This window comes from Pipra filicauda, unplaced genomic scaffold (assembly GCF_003945595.2).
Source record: "Pipra filicauda isolate LSUMZ 115617 unplaced genomic scaffold, ASM394559v2 scaffold83_size3615187_pilon, whole genome shotgun sequence".
NCBI classification, from domain to species: domain Eukaryota; kingdom Metazoa; phylum Chordata; class Aves; order Passeriformes; family Pipridae; genus Pipra; species Pipra filicauda.
Genome location: NW_024105020.1, coordinates 133,267 through 155,976, shown reverse-complemented (window position 1 = coordinate 155,976; position 22,710 = coordinate 133,267). Strand labels below are relative to the sequence as shown.

Sequence of the window (22,710 nt, the reverse complement as noted above, 5' to 3'; positions counted from 1 at the left end):
ACACAACACTAAATATCTTGCGTGGATTTAACAGGTAACATATACAATTGCTTCTAGTGCACAGATACAAAACATCAAATGAAATCTCTGTGCACCAACAGAGAGACCAGTATCAACAAAATGCTCTTTTGAACAAACTTCAAACTAAGCACAGTCAAAACGAATTTAGTTTATAATTATTACATATAACAAAATCCTTTGCTTCTGTGAGAGAATATTGAAAACCATGGCAAAAAAAAATCCAAAACTGAGTGAGAAAAGGTAAGGTACACAACGTGCAAGTAACCACTACATAAAATTAGATCAAACTAAGAATACAGCCAGAAGCAAACCATGTTACCAAGAGAAAGGAGTTATCTTTAATGCCAAGAACTTCAGGGTTTGTTTTTTCAGAAGTTAAAAAGATTTTAGTTTAGGCTTCCAAATTTTCAAATTCCATCCTCACCTGGAGTGTAAATTAGTGTTCTGTCCTTCAGCCAAAAAAAATCCAAACAAACCCAGGAAGTGCTGGAGAAATAGCCTAAGGTAAAATGATAATGCAAGTCTCTGGCAACACAGCCATGTTATCCCTCAACGTGATCAAAAGAAACAAGGCATGTTAAGTTAGAGAGGGCTGTCCAAAGGTTGACTGACAAAAAAACCCAAACCCAACAGTTTTTAAGAGTCTGTGTACAGCCTGAACTGATAAACTATCAATTGCAGAGGTCAGGCAGCTTTCATACTTGAAGTTGCCAACAACTTAACGCTCCTGTAGCCCAAATTACAAATGTTAATGTATGCCATTGGGAGAATTTTACTCTCGATCAAGATGTATTAAAAAGCTCCAAAAGAATTGCCTGAATGAAAGTAGATGAAAAGGAAAAGTACAAAAGAAATCATAACAAATATACAGTTCCTGAGTAGAAGTAACAAGGAATCCATAGCACTACTTAAGTCTGGTAATAAAGACATTCATTCTAGGAAAAAAAAGCTCTGAGAAAAAGCTTTTAGGAACAATCAATGTCAACAAATGTGATGTGGATTTTTTTTTTTTTAAATATTTCTGTCCTCATTTATAAAACCTTAAGGGCCTACGTGCACTGCAAAGGAACAGGTTCTGCAGAACATGATGTTCCTTTTAAGTGCAAGAGGCCACCCCAGAGTTACAGTCAGTATTTTTTGTAGTATTTCTTAGATGTTCAGAACTCCGGAAAACAAGATAATGGGGATGTTTGCTATCAAAACCCAAACCGCTATAGTCAGGAAAATTACCAGTCTAGTAGACACTATTTTTTAGGCACACCAGTAACCCCGCACGCACACATTTCCGGAGAGAAATGCGAAGTAGCTCTCTCTCCACCGCTCTTGTTAAGTAATAACCTTGCATTGCCTGTTCCCGGCTGCTGCTCTGCAGACCGGCCCCCTGCCTGCCTCACCTCCGCACCGCTCCCTCACCCACACCCTAAGCGAGCGCTAATTAACCTCTGGACACGATCTCACCGAGCCCAGGAGCTGGGCCACCCCAGCCCCCGGGAGGGCAGGGGTGCGCTGCCCGGCGCGGTTCCTTCGCCCCCGTCCCCTCACTCACACACACACACACACACACACACACACACACACACACACACAAACACACACACACGCCGCGCAGCCAGGCCCGGCACCGACTGGCCCCGGCGCGCCGCCTCCGCCCCGCAGCCAGGGAGCCTCCCCCGCCCTCCCTCCGCCCCGCACTTGCCGGCGCTCGGCGGGAGCCGGGCCCGCCGCTCCGGGGCCTCGCGGTGCGGTGCCGGCGGCCGGGGCCGCCTCGGGGCGCGCTCGGATCCGCCGGCGGGCGGGCGGGGAGGACGCGCCGCTTCCGCTGCGGCGCCGGCCCCGCCCGGAGCCGCGTCAGCGGGAACGGGAGCGTCCGGTCACGTGCGGGAAAGGCCGCCCTCCAGCGCTCGGGGACCTCCGGCTTTGCACCCAGGAGGGGGGACGTACACATCTATATATATGTGCGTGTGTGTATGTACGTATATTTATACATGTATATGTATGCATACAGCTGTGTATATGTATATGTGTGTGTGTGTATAAGATAGATAGATAGATAAAAGAGATTCCAATGACTTGGAATTATTGGACTTAATAGTAGCAATGTTTTAAGTCTCTTTATATGTGTGTTTATATATATATATATATAAAAAATATACTTAGTTGTTATAAGTCTCATATATGTGTATATATTTATATGAGACTTTATACGAGACTTGGGAGCTGCTGTTTTCACACTCCAAGAAAGTGCTGTCAATCTAATTGGACTTAATAGCAATATGTCTCATATATTATAAAACCTATAATATTGCCATTATTATATATATTATATATGCTACAAGTCTCTTTTACAAGATATTTATACTATGATTATTATACTCTATATGAATTATATATATAAATTATTTATATAATCTACATACGTTATAACATTCTTATTATTACTAAGTCCAATTAGAGTGAGAGCACTTTCTTGGAATGTGAAAAAAGCTGCTCCCAGTGGATGTCTGGGTGTTAGAAAGATAAATTACTTTTCAGTAGAATTGCCTTGTTAAGGTTTAGAGCTTCACACGCCTCAATGATCTCAGACTTAGCAGGAGGTTAACAAACCTTGGGGAGAAGGATGTACTGCTGATAGTGGACACAAAGAATGCAGAATTGTGGGCCACAGGACATTTGGCAGAACTCCCAAGATAATGAAGAAACTAACAAAGCCAACTCAGCAAATGTGCTGCAATCAGCTCCGACCGGCAAAAGGTAATTCTGGCTACAGGAGATGGTGACCACTGACTCACAGCCCACCGACTCAAAAGAAAAGAAGGACTGAGCATGTGGCCTAATTAACATGAGAAGCAAGGGAATCATTAACCAATAGGAGGTAGAATACTAACTATAAGGGAACTAGGCAACTTGTAGCCAATGAACATTAATGCCTTTGTTTGCTAAAATGTATAAATAATGAAAAGTTTTGGTGGTCGTTACTGGCTTTGTGGAATTGCCATCCCTTTCTGTGCAGAACTGTAAATAAATCAAATACCTTGACTCTGTGTGTGGATTGGCCTCTTGCACACCAGGTGAAAGAACCTATTTTGGGGCAACATATACAGCTAATGAACAAAGTATAAAGGAAGGTATCAGAACTGATATAAAGCATTGTTTTTCTAGTTGGAAAATCTTAAAAAGAAAAATAATGGAAAATGACATGTGGTATCATTAATTTTAAAATTATTAACCAAAAAATAGAAAAAATTATCTCTACTATAAAATGCAATAGGATCATTCAGCAGATCTATGAAAACGATATAGGTTATAAAAATTTTATCATTTTTACAGCAATTTGAAAAGAAACATTAAGTTTTTATCACACTGTTTACATTTCATCCCTGTCAGAACTTCACCGTGAGAGGACATGGTCTGGTTAACCAAAGAGGAACTGTAATTTTGGGTACAAATCCCTACAAAATAAATATTAACATAAGAAACTCACAGAGTGAAAGTCATGATCAGCAAAACTAATTTGGTTAGCAAGGATATGTTTTCCATGAGGAAAGAGCTTACAAGATACTTTAGGAAGAGAGAGATGATCCATGTAATTTACAAGACAGTCATTTCATTGGCTGAAATAAGCACCAAAATACAGGCTGAACATTTGCCTTAGAAAGTATATTCATTCACAAGATTACTCGAATTAAGGTGATTTTGTGATGTAATTGGCTAAAGTGAGAGAAGAGTGAGAAAATGAAAATAGAATTAGTCTATAGGTGTGTTTGTGTGTTGGGCACACAGCTATAAAGTTGGGGCTCTTGGCAGTTGGCAATCCCGGCGCACAGCCTGCGTTTCCCCTCGGATGCAGCTTCCCTGGAGAGAGAGGAGAGGGAGGGTAACTGTGCCCTTGTGCTGCTCCAGTGATGGGAAGCTCCTTCCTTGGCCCACTGGACCCCAGCCTGCCCAGTGCGGTCTCAGAAATAACCTGCGCTGAGCGTCAGGGCCAGCATCCGAATTATGCATCCATGCAGAGGAGGAGCCCATCCCAGCAGCACAAACACTGGACACCACTCATGGTCTGGGCAGCTCTGGGAGAATCCATTTGTTATTTCCAAACACTGGAGTCACATTACAGATCATAGTAACGGACCGAGCCCAACCCAGGCATACAAAACATACACATAGGTAGAAAAAGCAGTGCTTCCAAGAAAAATCAAGCAGTAACAGTAGCTGGGGTTGGTTTGGGAGGAGGGACAGAGGGAAAGCAGAAGGAATTGAATTGCATATGCTGCCAGATGGCTGTTTTGATGACACCATTATGAAATAATGTTACTACTTACTTGTACACTTAAATGATTTTTAAATATTCAAAATTTGAATTCACACAGAGAAACACTGCATATATGTAGCAATAATGTGGCATACATAGTGATATATCTGCAGCTCGTTCATGTGGATGTACACTTAAAACCGTGACATTATGTTACTTGTGTTACATTGTTGCCTGTACCTCATAATTCTGTAAAATGAAAATCAAGTACTTCAAATTACGTTGCAATTTTGTATTGTAACAATGACATGGTTATTTACTCATAATCATTTGTAATTCCCTATTCTGCTTTTAAATATGTAAGCAGATGACTAACTCCAGTGGACAGGCAACTATTTTACTTTGGAATTACTAAGCAACTTTTGTTATTGCAGATCAAGCTGCATTAACAAGCAGGTGCCACAGGTATGGGCAGGATGGAGATCCCGTTTCATTTCAGTAGCACAGCTCTGGCATGTAGCAGCAAAAGTGGTTTGTATTCTTGTATGTTGACAGAATTATAATAAAGTGTGTTTTCCCTGCTCAATGCTATCAGCTGGGGGATAACCTCACCTCATCAGCAACACCTAACTCCATGGAAGGCAGGGAGGCCCTGCAGAGAGACTCAAGACAAATTAGAGGGCTGGGCAATCACCAACTGTATGAACTTTAACAGGGCAAGTGCAGGATTCTGGGATGGGGCAACCCTGAATATACGTACAGGCTGGGGAATGAGATGCTGGAAAGCAGTGCCATGAAAAGGGACCTTGGGGTCCCGGTCAATGGCAAGTTGAAGATGAGTCAGCAGTGCCCTGGCAGCCAGGAGGGCCAACCGTGTCCTGGGGGGCATCAGGCAAAGCATCGCCAGCTGGTCGAGGGAGGGGATTGTCTCACTCTGGTTTGGCTTCACCTCAAGTACTGTGTTCAGTTTGGGTGCCCCAATATAAGAAAGATGTAAAGCTATTCGAGACCATCCAAAGGAGGCACATGAAGATGGTGAGGGGCCTTGAAGGGAAGCTTTATGAGAAGCAGCTGAGGTCACTTGGCTTGTTGCAGAAGAGGAGGCTGAGGAGAGACCTCTTAGCAGTCTACAACTTCCTTGAGAGAGGAAGAAGAGGCGTAGATCTGTTCTCTGTGGTGACCAGTGACAGGACCCAAGAGAATGGCCTGAAGTTGTGTCAGGGGAGGCTTAGGTTGGATATTAGGAAAACATTTTTCAGCCAGAGGGTGGTTTGGCACTGGAACAGGCTCCCCAGGGAAGCGGTCACAGCACCAAGCCTACCAGAGTTCAAGAAGCATTTGGACAATACTCTCAGGCACATGGTGTGACTCGGGGCTGTCCTGTGCAGGGCCAGGAGTTGGACTTCGATGATCCTTGCGGGTCCCTTCCAGCTCAGGATACTCTGTGATTCCGTGTGATTCTGTGTATTCCCGTGCACCCTCAGTCCCGGCCGCCTCGCGGAGCGCAGCTCCCTGACCGGGCACGCCCGCTCCCGCTGTTCCCGCCCCCCTGCAGAAGGTGACGCCACTGCCCCGCGCGGCTGCTCTGGAAACGCGTCTCCAGCCCCGCGCGGGATTGTGGGAGGCTGGAAGGGGCTGCCGGGGGTCGAAGATGGCGGCGAAGGGAAGGGCCCGGGCGGGCGGTGGGGACTGCGAGGAGGAGCATCCGGGATCGGCACGCTCGGAGTCGGAGGTGCTGCTGCTGCACCCGGAGCTGCTCTCGGAGGAATTCCTGCGGCTCACCCTGGAACAGGTGCGTCCGGGAAGCCGGGCCGGGCCGGGCCGAGGCGGCCCGGCGGCCCCTGAGGGGGAGTTCGGGGGAGAGCAGCCCCCGAGTCGGTGCTCCATAGGCCACGGAGTTGCTGAGAGGAGGCCCGTGGCGTGGGAGATGTCTCCGTGTTTGCAAAGGGCTGTGTTTGAACACCGAGGCTGCTAAAGAGCAGTTTGCCCAAATGGACATAGTGTCTGCGTACAGTAAAACTGTCTGTGGAAAGGTGATATTTACACTGTTGAAGTTGCCACGTCCATACCCAGTGTAACCTGCTCCAGGTGACCCGGCCTTGGCAGGGGTGTTGGACTAGGTGATCTCCAGAGCTCCCTAAATATTCTGTGATTCTGTGAGTTAAGGAAGTGCAGCCTACGTAATCAGTCAAACTAATGCTTAAATACTGAAGTATTACTTAAGTATTATTAATTCTTAATAGTTGAAAAAAGAAATTCAGTTTGAAAGTGAATTCTAAGCAGTTTAGGACCATACAAAGCTTTTGTTGATGTAATTTGAAATACTTGTTACCGCTCTGCCTGAAAATTTTAGGTTTATGAAACAACAGGAACCAAAGTTTCAGGTTTTTGTATGAGCTCAAAGAATTTTCATGTGCTCTCGTCCATGTAGTTTATGCGGACAAAAATGTACACCTTTCAGGCCACCATCAGAAGTCATGAAGTGTTGCCAAAAACATTAGTGACAGAGGCTTCACCTGCTTTTGGTGACCTCTAATTTGGAGGATGTTAGTGGAGTTTTTTTTCTCTTTTAATAAATCTGACAGGAGGTACCAAGAAATGTTCACAACCTCATACATGATTGAAAAGAAAACTGGTGTTCTGGTAAAACTGACAGTTCCTAGAAATCTCACAAAATCACAGAATATTTAGGGTTGGAAGGGACCTGTGGATGTCATCCAGTCCAACCCTCATGCCAAGGCAGGGTCACCTAGAGCAGGTGACACAGGAACTCATCCAGGTGCATTTTGAACGTCACCAGAGAGGGAGACTTCACAACCTCCCTGGACAGCCTGTTCCTGTGGTCTGCCACCCTCAACATAAAGAAGTTTTTCCTCATGTTGAGCTTAAACTTATCTCCCTTATTCTTTGGGAAGTGGGGAAGGAAGCACAGTTCTACATTCACAAGTCTGACCTGCATTATGTTCTAGTCACCTGGTTTTTAGAAGAGTGAAGAAGAGCTCTGGTACTGTAGTTGGATTCAGAGAGGTGTGTTTAAGAGTGCATGAAAACATCAGCCATCAACAGTATCTCTATCAAATTTTTTTTCCTTTTTTTTTTTACTGCTGTTTTTACTGGCAGAACCTGTGGGGTTTTGGATAGGGAGGGCCACCATTGCAAGTGGTAGAAAAAGAAACCACTATGCACTGACCAAAACATCCTGTGTTTTCCATCACCTCACTGAAGGGAGGAACTGAGTCTAATCCACAGATTACCACAGTTTTCTGCAGAGAACAAGGGAATTTCACAGTAGGAAGGCAGGAGACCAGGCTGTCATTGGCAGTGGGCAGTTCACGGCCTCTCCAAAGTGATCATCCCAGCCACCCGCTTATTTTTGAAACTCTGACATTTATGCCCAAAGCAGTACCTTAAAGTGTATTTTGAACAAATAAATGATACTATTAAGATGGTCGTGCTTTGAATTTGTCATGATAATAACAACTTTTTTTTCTGTCCCCCGCAGAAAAATATATTAGTCGAAAATGATGCGAAAATGGACAAAGACAGTCTCACTGATCTCTATATTCAACATGCCATTCCCCTGCCTCAGCGTGACTTACCAAAAAGTAGATGGGGGAAAATGATGGAAAAGAAGAGACAGCAAAGTGACCTGAAAAGTGAGAATAAAAGGTAAGTTAGCTTTTATTGGGCTAGACCTGGAGAATTTAGGGCAACGCATTTAGTTCAATCTTTGTTTGCCTGATTAATGAAATTTGTGCAGCTTTTGGACATTGTCACAGGTTGCAGAGGATGCCGTGTCAGGTTTCCTGTGTCAGAAGTGATAGATTCTCCTACTGCAATAACGGGAAAAAGGGAAAGATAATGTTTTTGTTTTGTCATCCAAATGTTATTAGTGGTATTTAGCTTATATTGCTTCTTGATGTAGAACCATAGAATAGTTTGGGTTGGAAGGGACCTTTGATGGTCATCTAGTCCAAAGAAATAAAGATAGGTGGCTAGATGTTTTTGGGAGAAGGAGGCAACGTTAATTTTTAGATGACAGAATGACTTCATCCAGAGTTTATATGTACAATATATGTACAATAACTTTATTTTGGTACAATAAAATGCAGTAATGGTTAAACCATTTTATTTGATGGGAAAACAGTAAGTATAAGGAGATAACTTTAATCTACCAGTCGTTCTTTGCACTTAGCATCTAGCACACTAGACTTAGTCTTTTGCTCTGTTTTTAGACCGTTTTAAGATTTTCCAGAAGTTGCTGTTTTTGCTTTTATTACCTCTTTCATACTTAACAAATATACTGACAAAATACTGTTTAGAAAAGTTAACCTTTTCCTACTAGTATTACTAACCCTAGAGAAATGAGAGAAATAGATTATCATCACTTTCAGCAAGTAAAAGTTGCACAGAAAAAATTTCAGTTTTAGTACACTATATCAAGGAAGTTCAATTGTCCTTTTGGAATATTAGAATATTACACTTTTCCTCATAATTGTGTGCACCACTTAAACAAAATCAACACGATGCCATTGTGCAAAAGAGGAAGTAGAACTTGGCATTCTTGTTTCTAAAACAAAATCAAAAGTCCTAGATATTTTGAAGCTGTAAGTTATGTGCAAGTTGGAGCTGGGAACTAAGTGTGCTGTTAGTTCACTTTAGAAATCAGATAAACTGATTGATTGTATGAATAAGAGAACTCTCTGATGAGTTCTCTGTGGAAATCACATGGAATTAGTATGAGGCTTGAAGACTTGATCAGCACAGTTCGGTGAGTTTTGGCTTGCCTCTGGTAATTACAGATTGGAGGTAAAAACACAATGAAATTTAAAAATCAGTATTGAATATTGTGTTTAGTTTTACTGCTGGTGATTAATGTCATGTCCTAGAAGACTTGCTGTATGTCAGCTGATTTGATGTTATACTTCAGTAATGCAGTCCCATATCTGAGGTTACAGATGAAGGTTTATATATCTTATTACTGAATATCTGAGTTTGCAGACAATCATAGCAAATAAGAACAAGCACAGTCTTTCCAATTTCAGACATTTCAGAAAGTATTTGTGTTCAGGGATAGTTAATTTTGTAGATCTGTAAGATCATCTTGCCTACTGAAAGAGAGAGGATGATAAGAATCTCACAGTGTATATGTAGTTTCTGAAATGCCAGCAAGTCTAAAGACTCTCACCTGCAAAAGCTCAGTCTCCAGGAGTGCTGTGGCTATTCATCCTCATAGCTGTGGTCTTGGTAGGGCTCATCATTTCTACTTAGTCTTCTGAGAGGTCACTTCAGTATGCCCTGAGAACTGCTAAGGTGCTGATAATACTGAGTTCAGTGCAAGACATCGTACTTCTGACCAGTTTCACAGAAGAGGTGATCACGTGCCTGTTTTGGTAACAGGCAAATATTTAGGATAATCAGGGTGTGGGAGCTAAAACCTACACTTCTCTATGATTACCTTAAGTACCAGATTAAGCTAGACAAAAATAGGAACATTTTTCATTAAATTGTCCTCATAACTGGGAGGCCATCCTGACTGCATGAGTAATCATGTGAGAGAGTGGAAACCCAGATTGCTCATGTAGTGAAGCTTTTGCTTTCTCTAGTAAATCTTGTATCTTACCGTGCACTTCAAAATAAGCAGCAGGATTAGATGTAGATGTGCATTGAAATCTAGGTTGCACAGAAGGTGATCTGCAGGAGGGGACACAATCCCAAAATGGCTGATTTCAGCAGTTAGTGAGTATCAGTGTCCTCCCTCAGAAGAGTGCTGGTCTACAGGAGTCCTACTGTGAAGCTTTTATAGTGCCTGTACTTTATATAAATGAAGCAAATGTCACTCCCAAGGTTCTGTTTTGTTCTGTGAGACATGTATCTAAAAATTGGATGTGACATTCCTTGACAGTACAGCATCCAAATTTCTTTTGGAATGTTCCCAAAGTTTTTCTCTGGGAGTGTTACCTGTATTATGTCATTTGTACAGGTGCTGCAAATTCTAAAATTGGGTTTAGAGTAGATAACAGTCCAGGAATTGCAGTTAGTTCCTCACTTGCCACTTTTCACCAATCTGAATATATAAAAACCCTGACTCCATAGGAAAAGCAGACTTATGGTAAGGAATGTGACGGGGAAAAAAAATCTAAGACCTGAACTTTGTCTTGCTTTATGAACTCCTAAACTGTGACCACTTCCCTTTTTTTAAAGAAACCCCTGTTCTTGACAGAAACTGTGCAAGTGATGTGCAGTTTCTTAATATGTGAGGTTTATCAGCGGCTACTAATCTAATGTTGTTCCAAGTCCAAACTGATTAAGTCTCTGCTTGTGGCTTATTTTGAAGTCTGTTGAGATACCTAACATCAAAATTGTCAAATTCATATAGTTGCAAATCAATGCAAATATATATTCAATTGTTGAAACACTGTAATTCAACTTTTATTCATCTGTTTAGTATGAGATGACTGAACAGTCAGTGTATACTGAAAGCTGAAGTTTCTGATCAGGAATATTATATACCTTAATGGTGGTTTGGGTTTTTTATTTGTTAAATATGCACTTTCCAAACACTTTTTCTTTGTCATTCTTGAGCAATGCTTTTTTAAATCTTTGAATTCATGTAGAGTGAGTTATGTTTACTTTGTACTTTATTTTTTCGCAATCAAAATATTTTCTGATAATATTGTTTTGATATCAGCTTGATAATATTCCTTTTCATGAGTCACTGAATTGGCCAGCTCTGACTACACATAGGCTTTAAGGCACAAACTATTAAAGAAAAGTCATTAAATCCACTTAGGGTTCCTGTTTAAAGACAGCTTGTTTTAAAAACAGGTGTTCTTTTTTTGCTTAATGGTTTTATTCCTTGTGTAACAATCTTTTGGACTATCTTAACATTATGATTTTGAATAAGAGTGGAAACAGGGAAATTTAGAATTATCAGAATATTAGATGCTGTTCTTGTAGGTAAGGCGGCACATGTTTTCTCAAATATTCATCTTTTGAAATACTTAACACCTCTGTAGTTACTCTGGAAGAGATGCAGTGGTACAAGCACAGAGTCTTTGTACAACTGTGATTGTTTGCCTTCACAGTTCCTCACACAACTGTCTTTGCTGAGGAACGCTGTTCCTCACACAAACCCCTGCCCCTTTATATTTTGGAAGCAATTTCTGTTGCTTTTTATTTTTATTTAAGTATATGTAAGTTTATATAAGTATTTTTATTTTAAGTTTGGAGCAGATCAAAGTTTAATTTTAGTGTTTTGGAATACATATTTACTTTAGACAAGATTAAATTCATTTTCACTACTCGTGTCTTGACTATGCTATTTTTTGATCATATAACTTGTGTTTCTGAGAATTTTACGATTTGTATTTTCAGTGTTACAACAGTGGAAGGATTAAGGAAACGGCCATTGATTGTATTTGATGGTAATTCAACAAGTACAAGCATAAAGGTGAAGAAGACAGAGAATGGAGCTGCTGATCGCCTGAAGCCTCCTCCAGCTGGAAGCCCCACCAACACTGTTCGAAGGTTATCGGTTTCTTCAAATGCCTCAACATACATTTCAACCTCCAGTTTGTCAGAGGACACTAAGCTGGGAATGAGGAATAGTGAGGCTCAGCAGAACAATATTTCAAAGACTAACAGTGGTGTGCTGACTGGCCTGAAGGTTTACCCTTTGTCTCCAATAGCAGGAACTACTGTTGTGAAGTTAAAGAGGTCTGTTCCAAAAGAAGAATCCAGTTTGCCGGTACGTTTGTGCAGTATCTTCTTTTGCAGCTTTTTTTAGTTGAAACTTACAGAAGCTGAAGTTAGACCTTTGTAAGAGTTTTCAGGATTATTTTATTTTGGAGTAATAGAGTATTTAGAAACAGATGAAGGTGTAGCTGGTTGGGAAAGATTAGAAGGAAATAAATAAAGTACTTTGCACTTGACGGTGGGAAACTTCTGTGTGAGAGCTGCAACTCTGTAGAAACCATGCCCATAATTTTAAAACGAGTAGGTAGGTAAAACTTAAGGTGGTGCTGGTAGCAGTCAAATAAAACACCAACTAGATAATTCTACTGGTAGGTCTGAGAGAAAGAACAGGTTTTGTAGAACAACATGAACAGCCATGGAGGGAAGACAAGTGATCTGTTTTCTGTAGTAGGGAAGGAAAAAATGAAATGGTTTGTAGCAATCACAGTTGAATGGTTGAGTAGGACAAGCTTTCACTTGTCACAGTAAAGGAAGAGATATTACAGTAGCAGAAGTGAGATGCTGAGAACCACAGAATATATCCTTAGAGGAAGAATGCCATCTGTTTAAAATCTTGCATAGGAATTAGAAAACTGGAGGAAGGAACTGGATGTGTTAATCTGGAGAGTGCTTAGACTGTGGGTCTGAATGAGAAGCCAAAACAACAAACTGTATCAGTCGAGGTGAGACGCCAAAGGTTGAGGGCTCGTTTTGAGACAGGATTTTAATTGGATACTTGGGCATTGAGGAAGACATGCTGAGATTTTGAACAGAAGGGTGCTGTTCTCATGTAGAAGTCTGATGAGTGAGATGTTAACCATAAAGGTAAATAAGTACCTTCTTTCTGCAAGTTGGATTTGGCTGTAAACAAATTTTGTGTGTACAAGAGAACTACACTACAGATGGGGGCAGAACAAAGCTGATGAGCTGAAGGGATGAGTGAAGAGCTAAGGCAGGATCTATGAATTCAGCAGGATGTTATAAGATGTAGGTAATGGTCCTGAATGTAGCTCCCAGATGGGGAGATGGAGCAGTGGTTGATTTTGACAACTGTGTAGTTAGTCTTAAAGGGCTTGTCAGTGAGCAGGAGCAATGGGTAATCTCTTCAGAACATGCCACGAGGTAGGGATAAGTCTTATATTTGTGTGGTATTCCTTCATGATACAAATGAGGGAGTTTTCACATTTCCACTGGAGTACAGGAATATCTGAAATAAGTCTTGGCTTCAAAGGAAGAAAGAGAAATGCAAACTCTTAGTTGAACTGCAGGGGGAGCTTTAGATATACAGTGTGCAGTTACATTGATTAGAATTTTCCCAAGACATGAGACTGAACTGTTTTCTCAATATTCCCTCATTAAATGCTTTCTGTTAATATCTTCTTTAAAAATCCTTTAATGAAAGAATGCAGGTAATATCCTTGCTGCGTGGATTGGTAGGTTCCATCAGACTTGTGTTAAACACGAGCACCTAAACATGTGTCTGAAAGACAGCTTTAGCAACTTTTACAAGAACCATGGCTGAGGCTCTGAATGAAATTTATGCTGGAGAGATGTGTTTCTTACTACCCGTATTACTAACTTCTTTTAGTATTTAGAACTCTTCCAAGTGTTGGTCAGATCTGAACCTACAGAGCTTTTGAAACTTGTTTAGTGTGCACCTCTCAGCTTCTTTATATTTCATTTAAATGTTTTGTAGACACAACGATGGCACTTGTAAGTGCCACTATATAAGTGACACTCAGAAGCTATGACCTCTGGCATTTGACTTTCTACATTAGCCACAGTTAGGTTGTTCCAGTTAATACCTGCAAGTTCAGTCATGCCTTGGCTAATGTGGGTCAGACGTGTTTGAAGTTAGGCAAGTGTGTTCTATGGATGGTACTTTACTGTCTGAAATTAAAGAATGTGGTGTTGAATAGTAAGTGATGCAGTCAGGAAGTATCAATGTACTTGGCAGATGGCTGTGGAGTGTAAAGCCTGATCTATTTTTAGTATAATGACAGTAGTGACAATTTTCTCTTCAAGCAAGTTACTGTTCTTTGACTTTCAAGAAAAACTGAAGTTCTTGTGCTGAATAGCACATAACTATCCCTCTTATCTTTGGGTCTGATTCTCTTAAACCTTTCAGTGGTTGCAGTCCACAGGATTGCTGTAAATAACAGTGAGACTCTTAAAGACAAGAGTTGCAATGAGTTTTAGAATGTTCTTGAAAACTCGTATACCTGTCTTTACTCTGCTTGTATGAACTATTAAAGCTCCATTTTTCAGATTTCTTTTGTTATTATTATTTTAGATGGTGAAAGGTAATTATTTCACCGCTTCATCTCCCATTGTTTTGCTTCAGATTTTCTTGATTTTTACAAGTTCCTTGGGGTGGGGGGGCTTGAAAGATGAGTTCATCTGAGGCTTTGGCGGTTATTTATCTTTTTTTATCCAGATCATTACAAAGGAAGACCAAATTTTCTTTCTCTTTTTCTAATGCTTTTACTATTTGACAAAACTAAATTGGTTTCCTACTTGTACGCTCGGATTTTTTTCCTTATGCAATTCCATTTCAACAAGTGTTTTAAGAACACTATCTGAAATAACTTTGGAAGTGTGTTTTGAAACTCCAACAGGTACCTGTTTCTAACCTGCATAATTGAAAGACATTTTTTCAGATTTGATTTTAGATTAGTTAAAAACAAATACTTGTATGATTTGCAGGTAGTTAAATTCATTGGCTCTATTTTTATCTTCTGTAGAGAAGTTCTGTGATATTTAACTTTCTCCACAAGATGGCAATAGAAAGCTATTGTAGTAACCTATAGCTGAGTACAGCAGTAGTAGCAGATTTGAATGTGTCAGATTAATGACTGACTTCTATTTGCACAGTATGCCTAAGAATACTTATATATTTCTTTGTATTTCAGAATGACCTAAAGCCTACGGAAGCAAAGAAGAAAATCCAGCATGTTACATGGCCATGAAGTAGCTAATGGTGCTTGAAACATAAATATTACTTCCATATTTTAAAATAGATAGGTATATTTAAACAATTTAAAATTGGTTTTGAACCTTACAGAGATTCAGATTGCTGTGAAGCTTTAACAAGTTTAACAGTTCCCTGTCGTAAATCTGGAGTCACTATCACCAGTAACCTTAAGAGTGTCTACTCTTGCACAACAAGTAGTTAATTACTTCTTTAGCAGGTGGTGATATTACACTATACTAAACCCTTCACTTTTAGTTTTCAAGGTTATTGTAGTTCATCTCCTCCATGTCACTATGATTCACACGTTGTTTCACTAAAGTTCAGTTTTGTTCCACATCTGGTTAAATAGTTAAAACAGCTGTTGAGATTTAGAGTGATCCCAAGAGCCTTCTTGGCTTTAAAAAGGTAATTAATTTGGCTGAGAACACTGACCATTCTGCTGATAAGATGGTCTACAAGAAATTTTTTTCGTTTCTGTTGCGCAGAACAGGAGTGTAAAATTTGCAGTGCAAGTTAGGCTGGTAACGAGAGATGAACTATTTTAACAGCATTACTTCAAATTGAAGTTTCTCTTGATGTATGTAATAAGAAATGCACTGATGGAAATATGTTATTAGACTGTGTGATATGAAAATTTGAGAGGAAGTAGTGAATGGATTAGTGCCATGTTCTCTTAAGTACATAGGCATATTTTATACAGGCATAAGTGTAAAATTGTGCCAATGTAGCAAATTTGGTTGCTTTCCTGGTTACAATCATGCTTATAAAATATGGGAAAAAACAGTGGAATGCAAACCAGTGATTTTTCAGCTTATGAAGTTGGAGAGGGACATGGAGAGGAAGACAGAGAAGTACCTTGAGAGCATTAACACATGTAATTGCACTCTAGAAAAAAATACACAAACCTGTTTTCCTTGCTTTGATAATTTAAGATGGATTTTGGTTTTCTGTGAAACTTGATGTTTCATCTGAATTGTTGGTAGTGCCTTACAGGGCAGAAATCCAATTAAGTTGATAGAAACATTTTTATTAAAATTCAGTGGCTCAGGGTGAAGCCAATTTAGATCAGTTTTAGATATGGATGGTAAATAATAACAATGGTCCCAAACTTAGTAAAACAACAAAAAAAAATCGACTTCTGAATCCTCTTAGTTAACCCACTAAAAGAATCTGTCAATAGTGATCAGAAAGCTTGTTTACATTTTTAACACTGGTTTATATTGAAACCAAACCCTGTAGTTTAGTTCATTACTTTACAGAAGTTCTCCATTCACTGTTACGATATAAAAGGCACTTCTCGAATGCTGTAAAATTGTAAGAATGTGTGTTTTAAAATAGTGTGCTGTTTCCCTTTTACTAAACACTTGTGCAGTTTTTGTACTTGAGTACAGCAAACTTTAATGTAATGTACATTTTGTATGTAAAGACTTGTCTTTTAAGTAGCCTTATCCTATTTAAATAAATTAAATTAAAAGCAGACAAAGCAGTGCTGACTTGTTTTTATGATGTAATTAAGCTTGTTGATTTTATACAGTTATATTTCAGTGGACTTGAAGTGATCAGGTTTAGCAGCAGTAGTATCATGTGAAGTGCTCGTTCTTGCACTAGTGTAACAGTCTGATAGGAATTCTGTTTTGTGCTTGGCTTATTGTCAGTGATCTAGAGTGTAGGATGTATTTTGTGTAGTTCCAGTTTCTAGGAGCACGTGTGTGTTGGTATGTGTTAAGGAGGGATATTCAGAGCTGTACTGGAATGATAGCATGATGCTGCTATTGCATGGTAACAGTCTTGGTTTTAAGCCGGTATGCTTTCCAGCCTTGCCATGTTTCACCTACCTTTCCCCAAAGCTGGGACCATTTTGCCCTCTGTTGTAGTACTTGGGAGGCAAGGTGCAAGCCATGCTGCTCTTACTGTCTTCATAGAATCATTAAGGTTAGAAAAGACCTCCAAGATCATCGAGTCCAACCCTTCCCTGGATACCACCACACCCACTAAACTATCATGAAGTGAGTGATTCCACTGCTTCCCTGGGAAACCTGTTCCCGTGTTGGACGACTTCCACTAAAGAAAATTTTCCTAATGTCCAACCTGTACCTCCCTTGTCACAACCTGAGGCTATTTTCCCTTGTCCTATCACTAGCTGCCTGAGAGAAGAGGCTGATGCCCATCTTGATTCAGTCTCCTTTCAGGTAGTTGTAGAGAGCGATAAGACCTCACCTCACCCTTCTTTCTTCAGGCTAAGCAACCCCAGCTCCAGCCCCTTCACCAGCTCCGTTACCCCTCAATGTCCTTCTTGTAGTGAGGGCCCAAAACAACACAGTAGTCGAGGTCTGGCCTCCCCAGTACTGAGTACAGGGGCATTACCCCTTTAGCTAATAGTAATCCTTCTCTCAGCAAAGCACTAGGGCAGAGCTGCAGCGTGCTGAGGGATTGCTGGACCCCAAAGGAGAGTAAGTGAGGTGTTCGCCCTCCTCTGGGAGGTGTGGATATAAAAGGGAGTTTTGTGGCTATTTACTACAGCTTTCATCATAAAATGAAATCACCAAAGGATAGAATTCAGTGAGTTCTGGTTAGCACAGTGTGCACTTCAAAAATGTCAGTCAGCGAAGTTCTTCAAATGGTGTGCAATACTCTAAATCTGATCTGATGCATATATTCAGCTTGTTGAATTAATGAGAGGGGAATGACCTGTGAGCACTTCATACTTGGTACAAAAAGAGACAAATTCAAGAGTGGTGGCAGAAAGTAGGAGCAAACTTTCCCTACCCAGTTACACACAGAGTAAGTATATTCCTAAATCTTTCCACATCTGAAGATTCCTGTTGGAGGTGTGACATATTTCTTTCCTCCTTTTGCTGGACACAAATGGATTCCATTTGGAAGGTGTACTGTGATCGTACACTGCATAACATGGCCATATTTCTTGCAGTTTGCTTTGGGACAAGAGTTATCTTCCTTTGGATTGTTTCCTTTTGATTTTATTTTCCTGCCAGCACCCTGTTGCTGACAGTTGCCTCTGTGGCAAACATGTTGCAGAAATTATGCTACAACAAAGGGTGTTATGTATCCCAATACAGAACACAATTAAAGCGTGCCCTAGTATAGAAGTTAAACTGCTGACTTTTGCAAAGATAAATGTCTTTTGAGTTGTCTTGACCTCCTTGCTTGATGAGAAGAAAAAAGTACTTTGGTTTGGAGTTTAGAGCCTACGAACACATTTTTATCAGCTGCATTCAGTTCAGTATTTTCACACACTCAGTTTTGCTGATAATTTTCCCACTGACTTCAACTAGTAGAGGACTATATTGTATCATCAGGACCCTTCTGAGGATTGTCTAAATTTCACACCCCCAATGACTGGGTGCAAAAAGGGTAGTATTTGTATGTGTTGTGTTTCTTCAGACTGTGAGAACATTTTACTTGTAAATAACATGTAAATACAATTAAACCACAATCACAGTTTTGTTTTAAATTATTTTATTTTGAAAAATACACTGTGCAGTGTAATGTCAACCAACTGGAATACTGACACTGTCAATCAGAACTTGTACTTCACACAATGATCAGCTAGTCATGCAATAAACTGTACCTATTGTGACGCACTCCCAGTTATCATTATCTCTTTATGGTATGGCACAAATCCCTGTACACTGAAACACACTCTACCTTTGCAGTCTTTATACAGATTTGACAGCACACGCTTGTCACACAGCTCAAGAACACTGGGGTAAGACCATCACTTTACTGAAATTGAATGGCATTTGCTGTTAATTTCAGTGGGCTGAAGGTTTCACCCTAAATATCCACTTATGAATGTGTTGTGTGTGGCCATTGTAATCCTTGAACTGTATCACTTGACTGTAACTGGAATATTTACTGGAAGGAAAAAAAACAAACATGAAAAATAGTATGTATGTCAAAAACAGCCAAATGGTTTTACATCTTGTATTTTGAATCAGTTTTTGTTTGCTGCAGAAATCTTACACACCAACACTGCTACTGGAGATATTCGAGTTGTTTTCCCTCCAGACTTGGAGAGTATAATGAAAAAGGCTAAGTAATGTTAATAGTACAGCGAGACACAGAATGGCAAAGCTAGTTCTGAACATCCATGTGTTTCAGACTATATATTGGAAGCACGGCTTTCCTCTCTCTTCTTCCTCACCTCTTAGTTTGAGCATTAGATATCCTTCCCACATTCAGGGCAAAGGATGTCATACCTTTCTGTGAGGAAGCCACGACCTACCAATGAAAGAGAGCACTTCTTACAGTTAAAACAATCATTATGCCACTGCCGTTCTTCAAAGGAGATGTACTTGGTTCCTCCGAGTCCTGTTTGAAAACAAAAGCCTTCTGTTAGAAGCAAAGAATAGCACATCAGCCGTCAAGTGATGCAGACTCCCCTCATTGGCATGGAGATCTGACACAGAGTAGTGAAAAAATGCCATCGTGACAAATCCATTTGTAACTGTGCTAGTTTTACCATCCTTATTCTGTAGCGACTAATATATTCATCCCCAAATAATTCTGTTGCTTTCAGCTAAGTTAGTGAGTGAGGCTGTTATAACTGGTAATAATGGTAGAAATGAACTTTTGAGGAATGGCACTGGAACATAGAGCTGAAGAAAAGCAAAGCACCTGCCCTTGAACAGAATTCTCATAGTTTTTTACAGAATGTTTTATGGCATCTGAGCAAGTTATTTTTTTGTTTTGTAAAAGTGCATTTAGATCATTAAAAAAGAAACCTTTCAAGTTGTGTCATGACTTGATTCATAGCTACGAAGGAAGAGTGCCTCAAGAAAAGAAGCAGATAGTAAAGAACAGGGAGGATTCCAAAGTTTGAGGCTATGGAGGTTATCATGAGGGATATTGAAATTGTAGAAGAAAATATGTCTTGGTGGTAATTGTCTTTTGCTTAACCTCAGAAATGTCAAAAAATTTGAATATGGTGCATTAGAATGAATACGATGCTTTGGAAGTCAGTGAAAAGATTTAGTTGGCATATCTCTTACCTGGTGAGAGAGTTTTTTGTTTAGTTTTGCCTTTAGTAACAACATGTTGAAACAAACCATATCTATCTATATCATAGAAAGGACTGCAATATTCAAGAGAGAAATACCTCTTTTACACGAACATAAAACAGTACCTTTGGGGTTATACACTGGCTTTTCTAGGACCTATGTAATCAATGCTCCAGATGTAACTGACATTTGCAGTTTTGGACTGTATAGATCATACTGTTAAAGGCTAATTACTTCCTAGAGGAGGTTATAGTTTTATGCTATTTAATAGTAAAGTTCTAAGCAGTTGCTCCTCTAAATACTTGTGCACTGGAAAGCAGTATCTAAAAGCCTTGTGACTTCTCAGCTGCTGTCCTGAGAAGGCAGGGAAGAAATGTGCTCTGATACAGCATGAGGTATAAGCCAGTTAGACACTTCCTGCTGGTTTAGGGACGGTTGTTGCTGAGGTCAGTGATCCCTCTAACGAACACAAGTGGGACGATGTACAGAACATGCATATCCCATAGGTCTGTTAGTGCACGTCCACTGTGTTCCATGAAAATCAGGAGAAAAGGAGGAAACTTCAATTTAAGGACCTCTTCCATTTCTTTTTGTTAGGCACTGGAAAGGCATCTTAAGTATTTAATGTCATAGATCTTGAATTATATAGTCTCTTCAGTCTTTCAAGTTATTCAGAATAAATTATTGAACCACTTTTAATATTAGAAGTAGTTCACTGAAAAAAAAAGGCAAACCAAAACAAAACCCCAAAAAACCCAAACCAAACAAAAAAACCCTAACACACAAAACCCCCACAAAATATAAAAGCTACGAGAGACCTACCACTGATTGGGTTTGTGCACCCAGCACACTTTTTGGCATAGAGGTTGCAGAAGCAGCTCAAGCAGTATGCAAACTCGTCCCTGGAGGTAAAGCGTTGTCCGGACAACTGCTTCTTGCATCCAGTACAAACGAAGCACTCCTTATGCCATGGCTGCTCACGGTAAGTAACACCTCCTGTAGTGATAGCCTGTTTTAGGAAAAATAAGATAGAAAGTGTTTTATTAAGGGTGGCAGGTTTGTGTTTTGATTTGGTAGAGAGGAAGGGTGATGAGATTTTTATGGGTGGGAGTTGATCTTGAGAAAATTACGCAAGTCATTTATTATAATTTCTTAATTTATACAAACAAGACTCATAGTAAAAGTACTTTATTCTGCATATGTTGTGAAATCTGCCTCTCAGTTGTCCTCTTTGTTTTTCAAGCTATTCTTTCTATGTCGCTTTTCATACGCGTGTGCTAGAATCTGTCTCATCACTGTTCCTTTACCTTCTCTTTCTTCATGGTGAAATGACTACCTTATGTATTTCAACTTGTTACTTTGGCAAAGACCTGGGCTTGGCTACTCTTGGGAGCCAACCAGATGAGCAGGGGGTGTTGCCAGGCCCCATTGCAGGTGATTTAAAGAATCTCTAGGGAGCGAAGTGGACAGGAGCAGGCAAACAGGGGTGTGGCACATTTGTGAGGGTGTGGCACGACAGTTTTCATGGCAGTTCGCACAGGCAGGATGAGCAGAAAGGGTGCAGCCACTCTCCCTGGCTCTTGCTCGTGGGTTGTGTGGTAGGTGTGCATGGTTTTATTTGGTGATTGTTTTTTTTTGTTTTATCTCCTACTCAACTAGATCCAGCAATGGTTTCCAAATGATCAAAAGCCACTGCTGCTGCTGCCAGCAGGAGTGTTCTAACCCAGCAGAACCCCCCAAGAAGAAGGCAGCTGTCCAGGTCACTGGCTGTGGGGAGTGTCTGAGCCTGGTATGAGTACTGGAGGACAGTGCTAAAGACACCTGCACGCGGTGCAATCAGGTGAATGATTAGCTCTGTTTAGTGGTAGAGCTTAAGGAAGAAGTAGAGAGGCTAATGACTATTAGGGAAAGTGAAAGGGAAATAGACTGGTGGAGTCACACCCTTTCAATCGCAAAAGTTCAGCAGGAGTCAGAGAAGCCCTGCCCCTCCTGCCATCAGGCAGATGGAACAGACCAAGTAGATGGAAGGGAATGGAAACAGGTCCCTGGTCAGAGATGTAAAAGAATCCCCTACTGAGCCCTATCACCTCCCCAGGTGTCCCTAAAGAGTGGGTATGAGGCCCTGGACCTAGAGAGTCAGGCAGATGACACTCAAGAAGAAGATCTGTCTGGAGGGTCTCTTGGTTGCAATCCATCTATTAGACGATCACAACCGCAGCTATTAAGAAAAAAAGAAGGGTAGTTATAGTTGGTGATTCCCTTCTGAGGGGAACCGAGGGCCCTGTATGTTGACTGGACCCATCCCACAGGGAAGTCTTGTACCTTCCTGGGGCTGGGGTGAGGGATATTAACAGGAGACTCCCCTAGCTAATTTGGCCCACTGATTATTACCCACTGTTGGTAGTACAGGTTGGCAGTGATGAGATCAATAAAAGAGGTACCAGGGCAATTAAAGAGGACTTTAAGGCTTTGGGTCAATTAGTTGATGGGACAGGAGCACAGGTGATGTTTGTCTCAATTCCTGCAGTAGCAGGGGTGAATGAGGAGTAGGAAAACCCATTTTATCAATAGGTGGCAAAAGGATTGGTGCCACCAGCAGAATTTTGGGTTTTCTTGATTGCAGGGCAAAATTTATGGTACCAAGCCTTCTAGAGTCAGATGGGCTTCATCTGTCTAGCAAGGGCAAAAGAACCCTAGCATATCAGTTG

The 22,710-nt window shown here is 40.6% G+C and overlaps 3 protein-coding genes across 4 annotated transcripts in view; 1 reads left to right on the top strand and 2 right to left on the bottom strand.

Moving 5' to 3' along the window:
* TGFBRAP1 (transforming growth factor beta receptor associated protein 1) overlaps positions 1-1,769 on the bottom strand; it is a 33,950-nt gene extending 32,181 nt beyond the window's left edge. Inside the window, exon 1 of the mRNA XM_039390568.1 lies at positions 1,718-1,769. The gene's annotated coding sequence lies outside the window, so the exon portion shown is untranslated. The remainder of the gene's footprint in view (positions 1-1,717) is intronic.
* Positions 1,770-5,902: 4,133 nt separating this feature from the next.
* On the top strand, positions 5,903-16,467 carry CUNH2orf49 (chromosome unknown C2orf49 homolog). The gene is made up of 4 exons (XM_027743864.2): positions 5,903-6,062; positions 7,773-7,939; positions 11,648-12,020; positions 14,920-16,467. Exons 1-4 carry the CDS (start codon positions 5,922-5,924, stop codon positions 14,974-14,976), a joined length of 738 nt encoding a protein of 245 aa, XP_027599665.1. The 5' UTR covers positions 5,903-5,921; the 3' UTR covers positions 14,977-16,467.
* Positions 16,468-18,441: 1,974 nt separating this feature from the next.
* Positions 18,442-22,710, bottom strand: part of FHL2 (four and a half LIM domains 2) — a 30,755-nt gene continuing 26,486 nt past the window's right edge. For both annotated transcript variants that reach the window (XM_027743867.2, XM_027743872.2), the window contains exons 5-6: positions 20,825-21,011; positions 18,442-19,313 (exon numbers count right to left, since the gene is read on the bottom strand). In XM_027743867.2, coding sequence (XP_027599668.2) covers positions 19,162-19,313; positions 20,825-21,011 — 339 coding nt within the window. In that variant the 3' untranslated portion in view covers positions 18,442-19,161. The remainder of the gene's footprint in view (positions 19,314-20,824; positions 21,012-22,710) is intronic.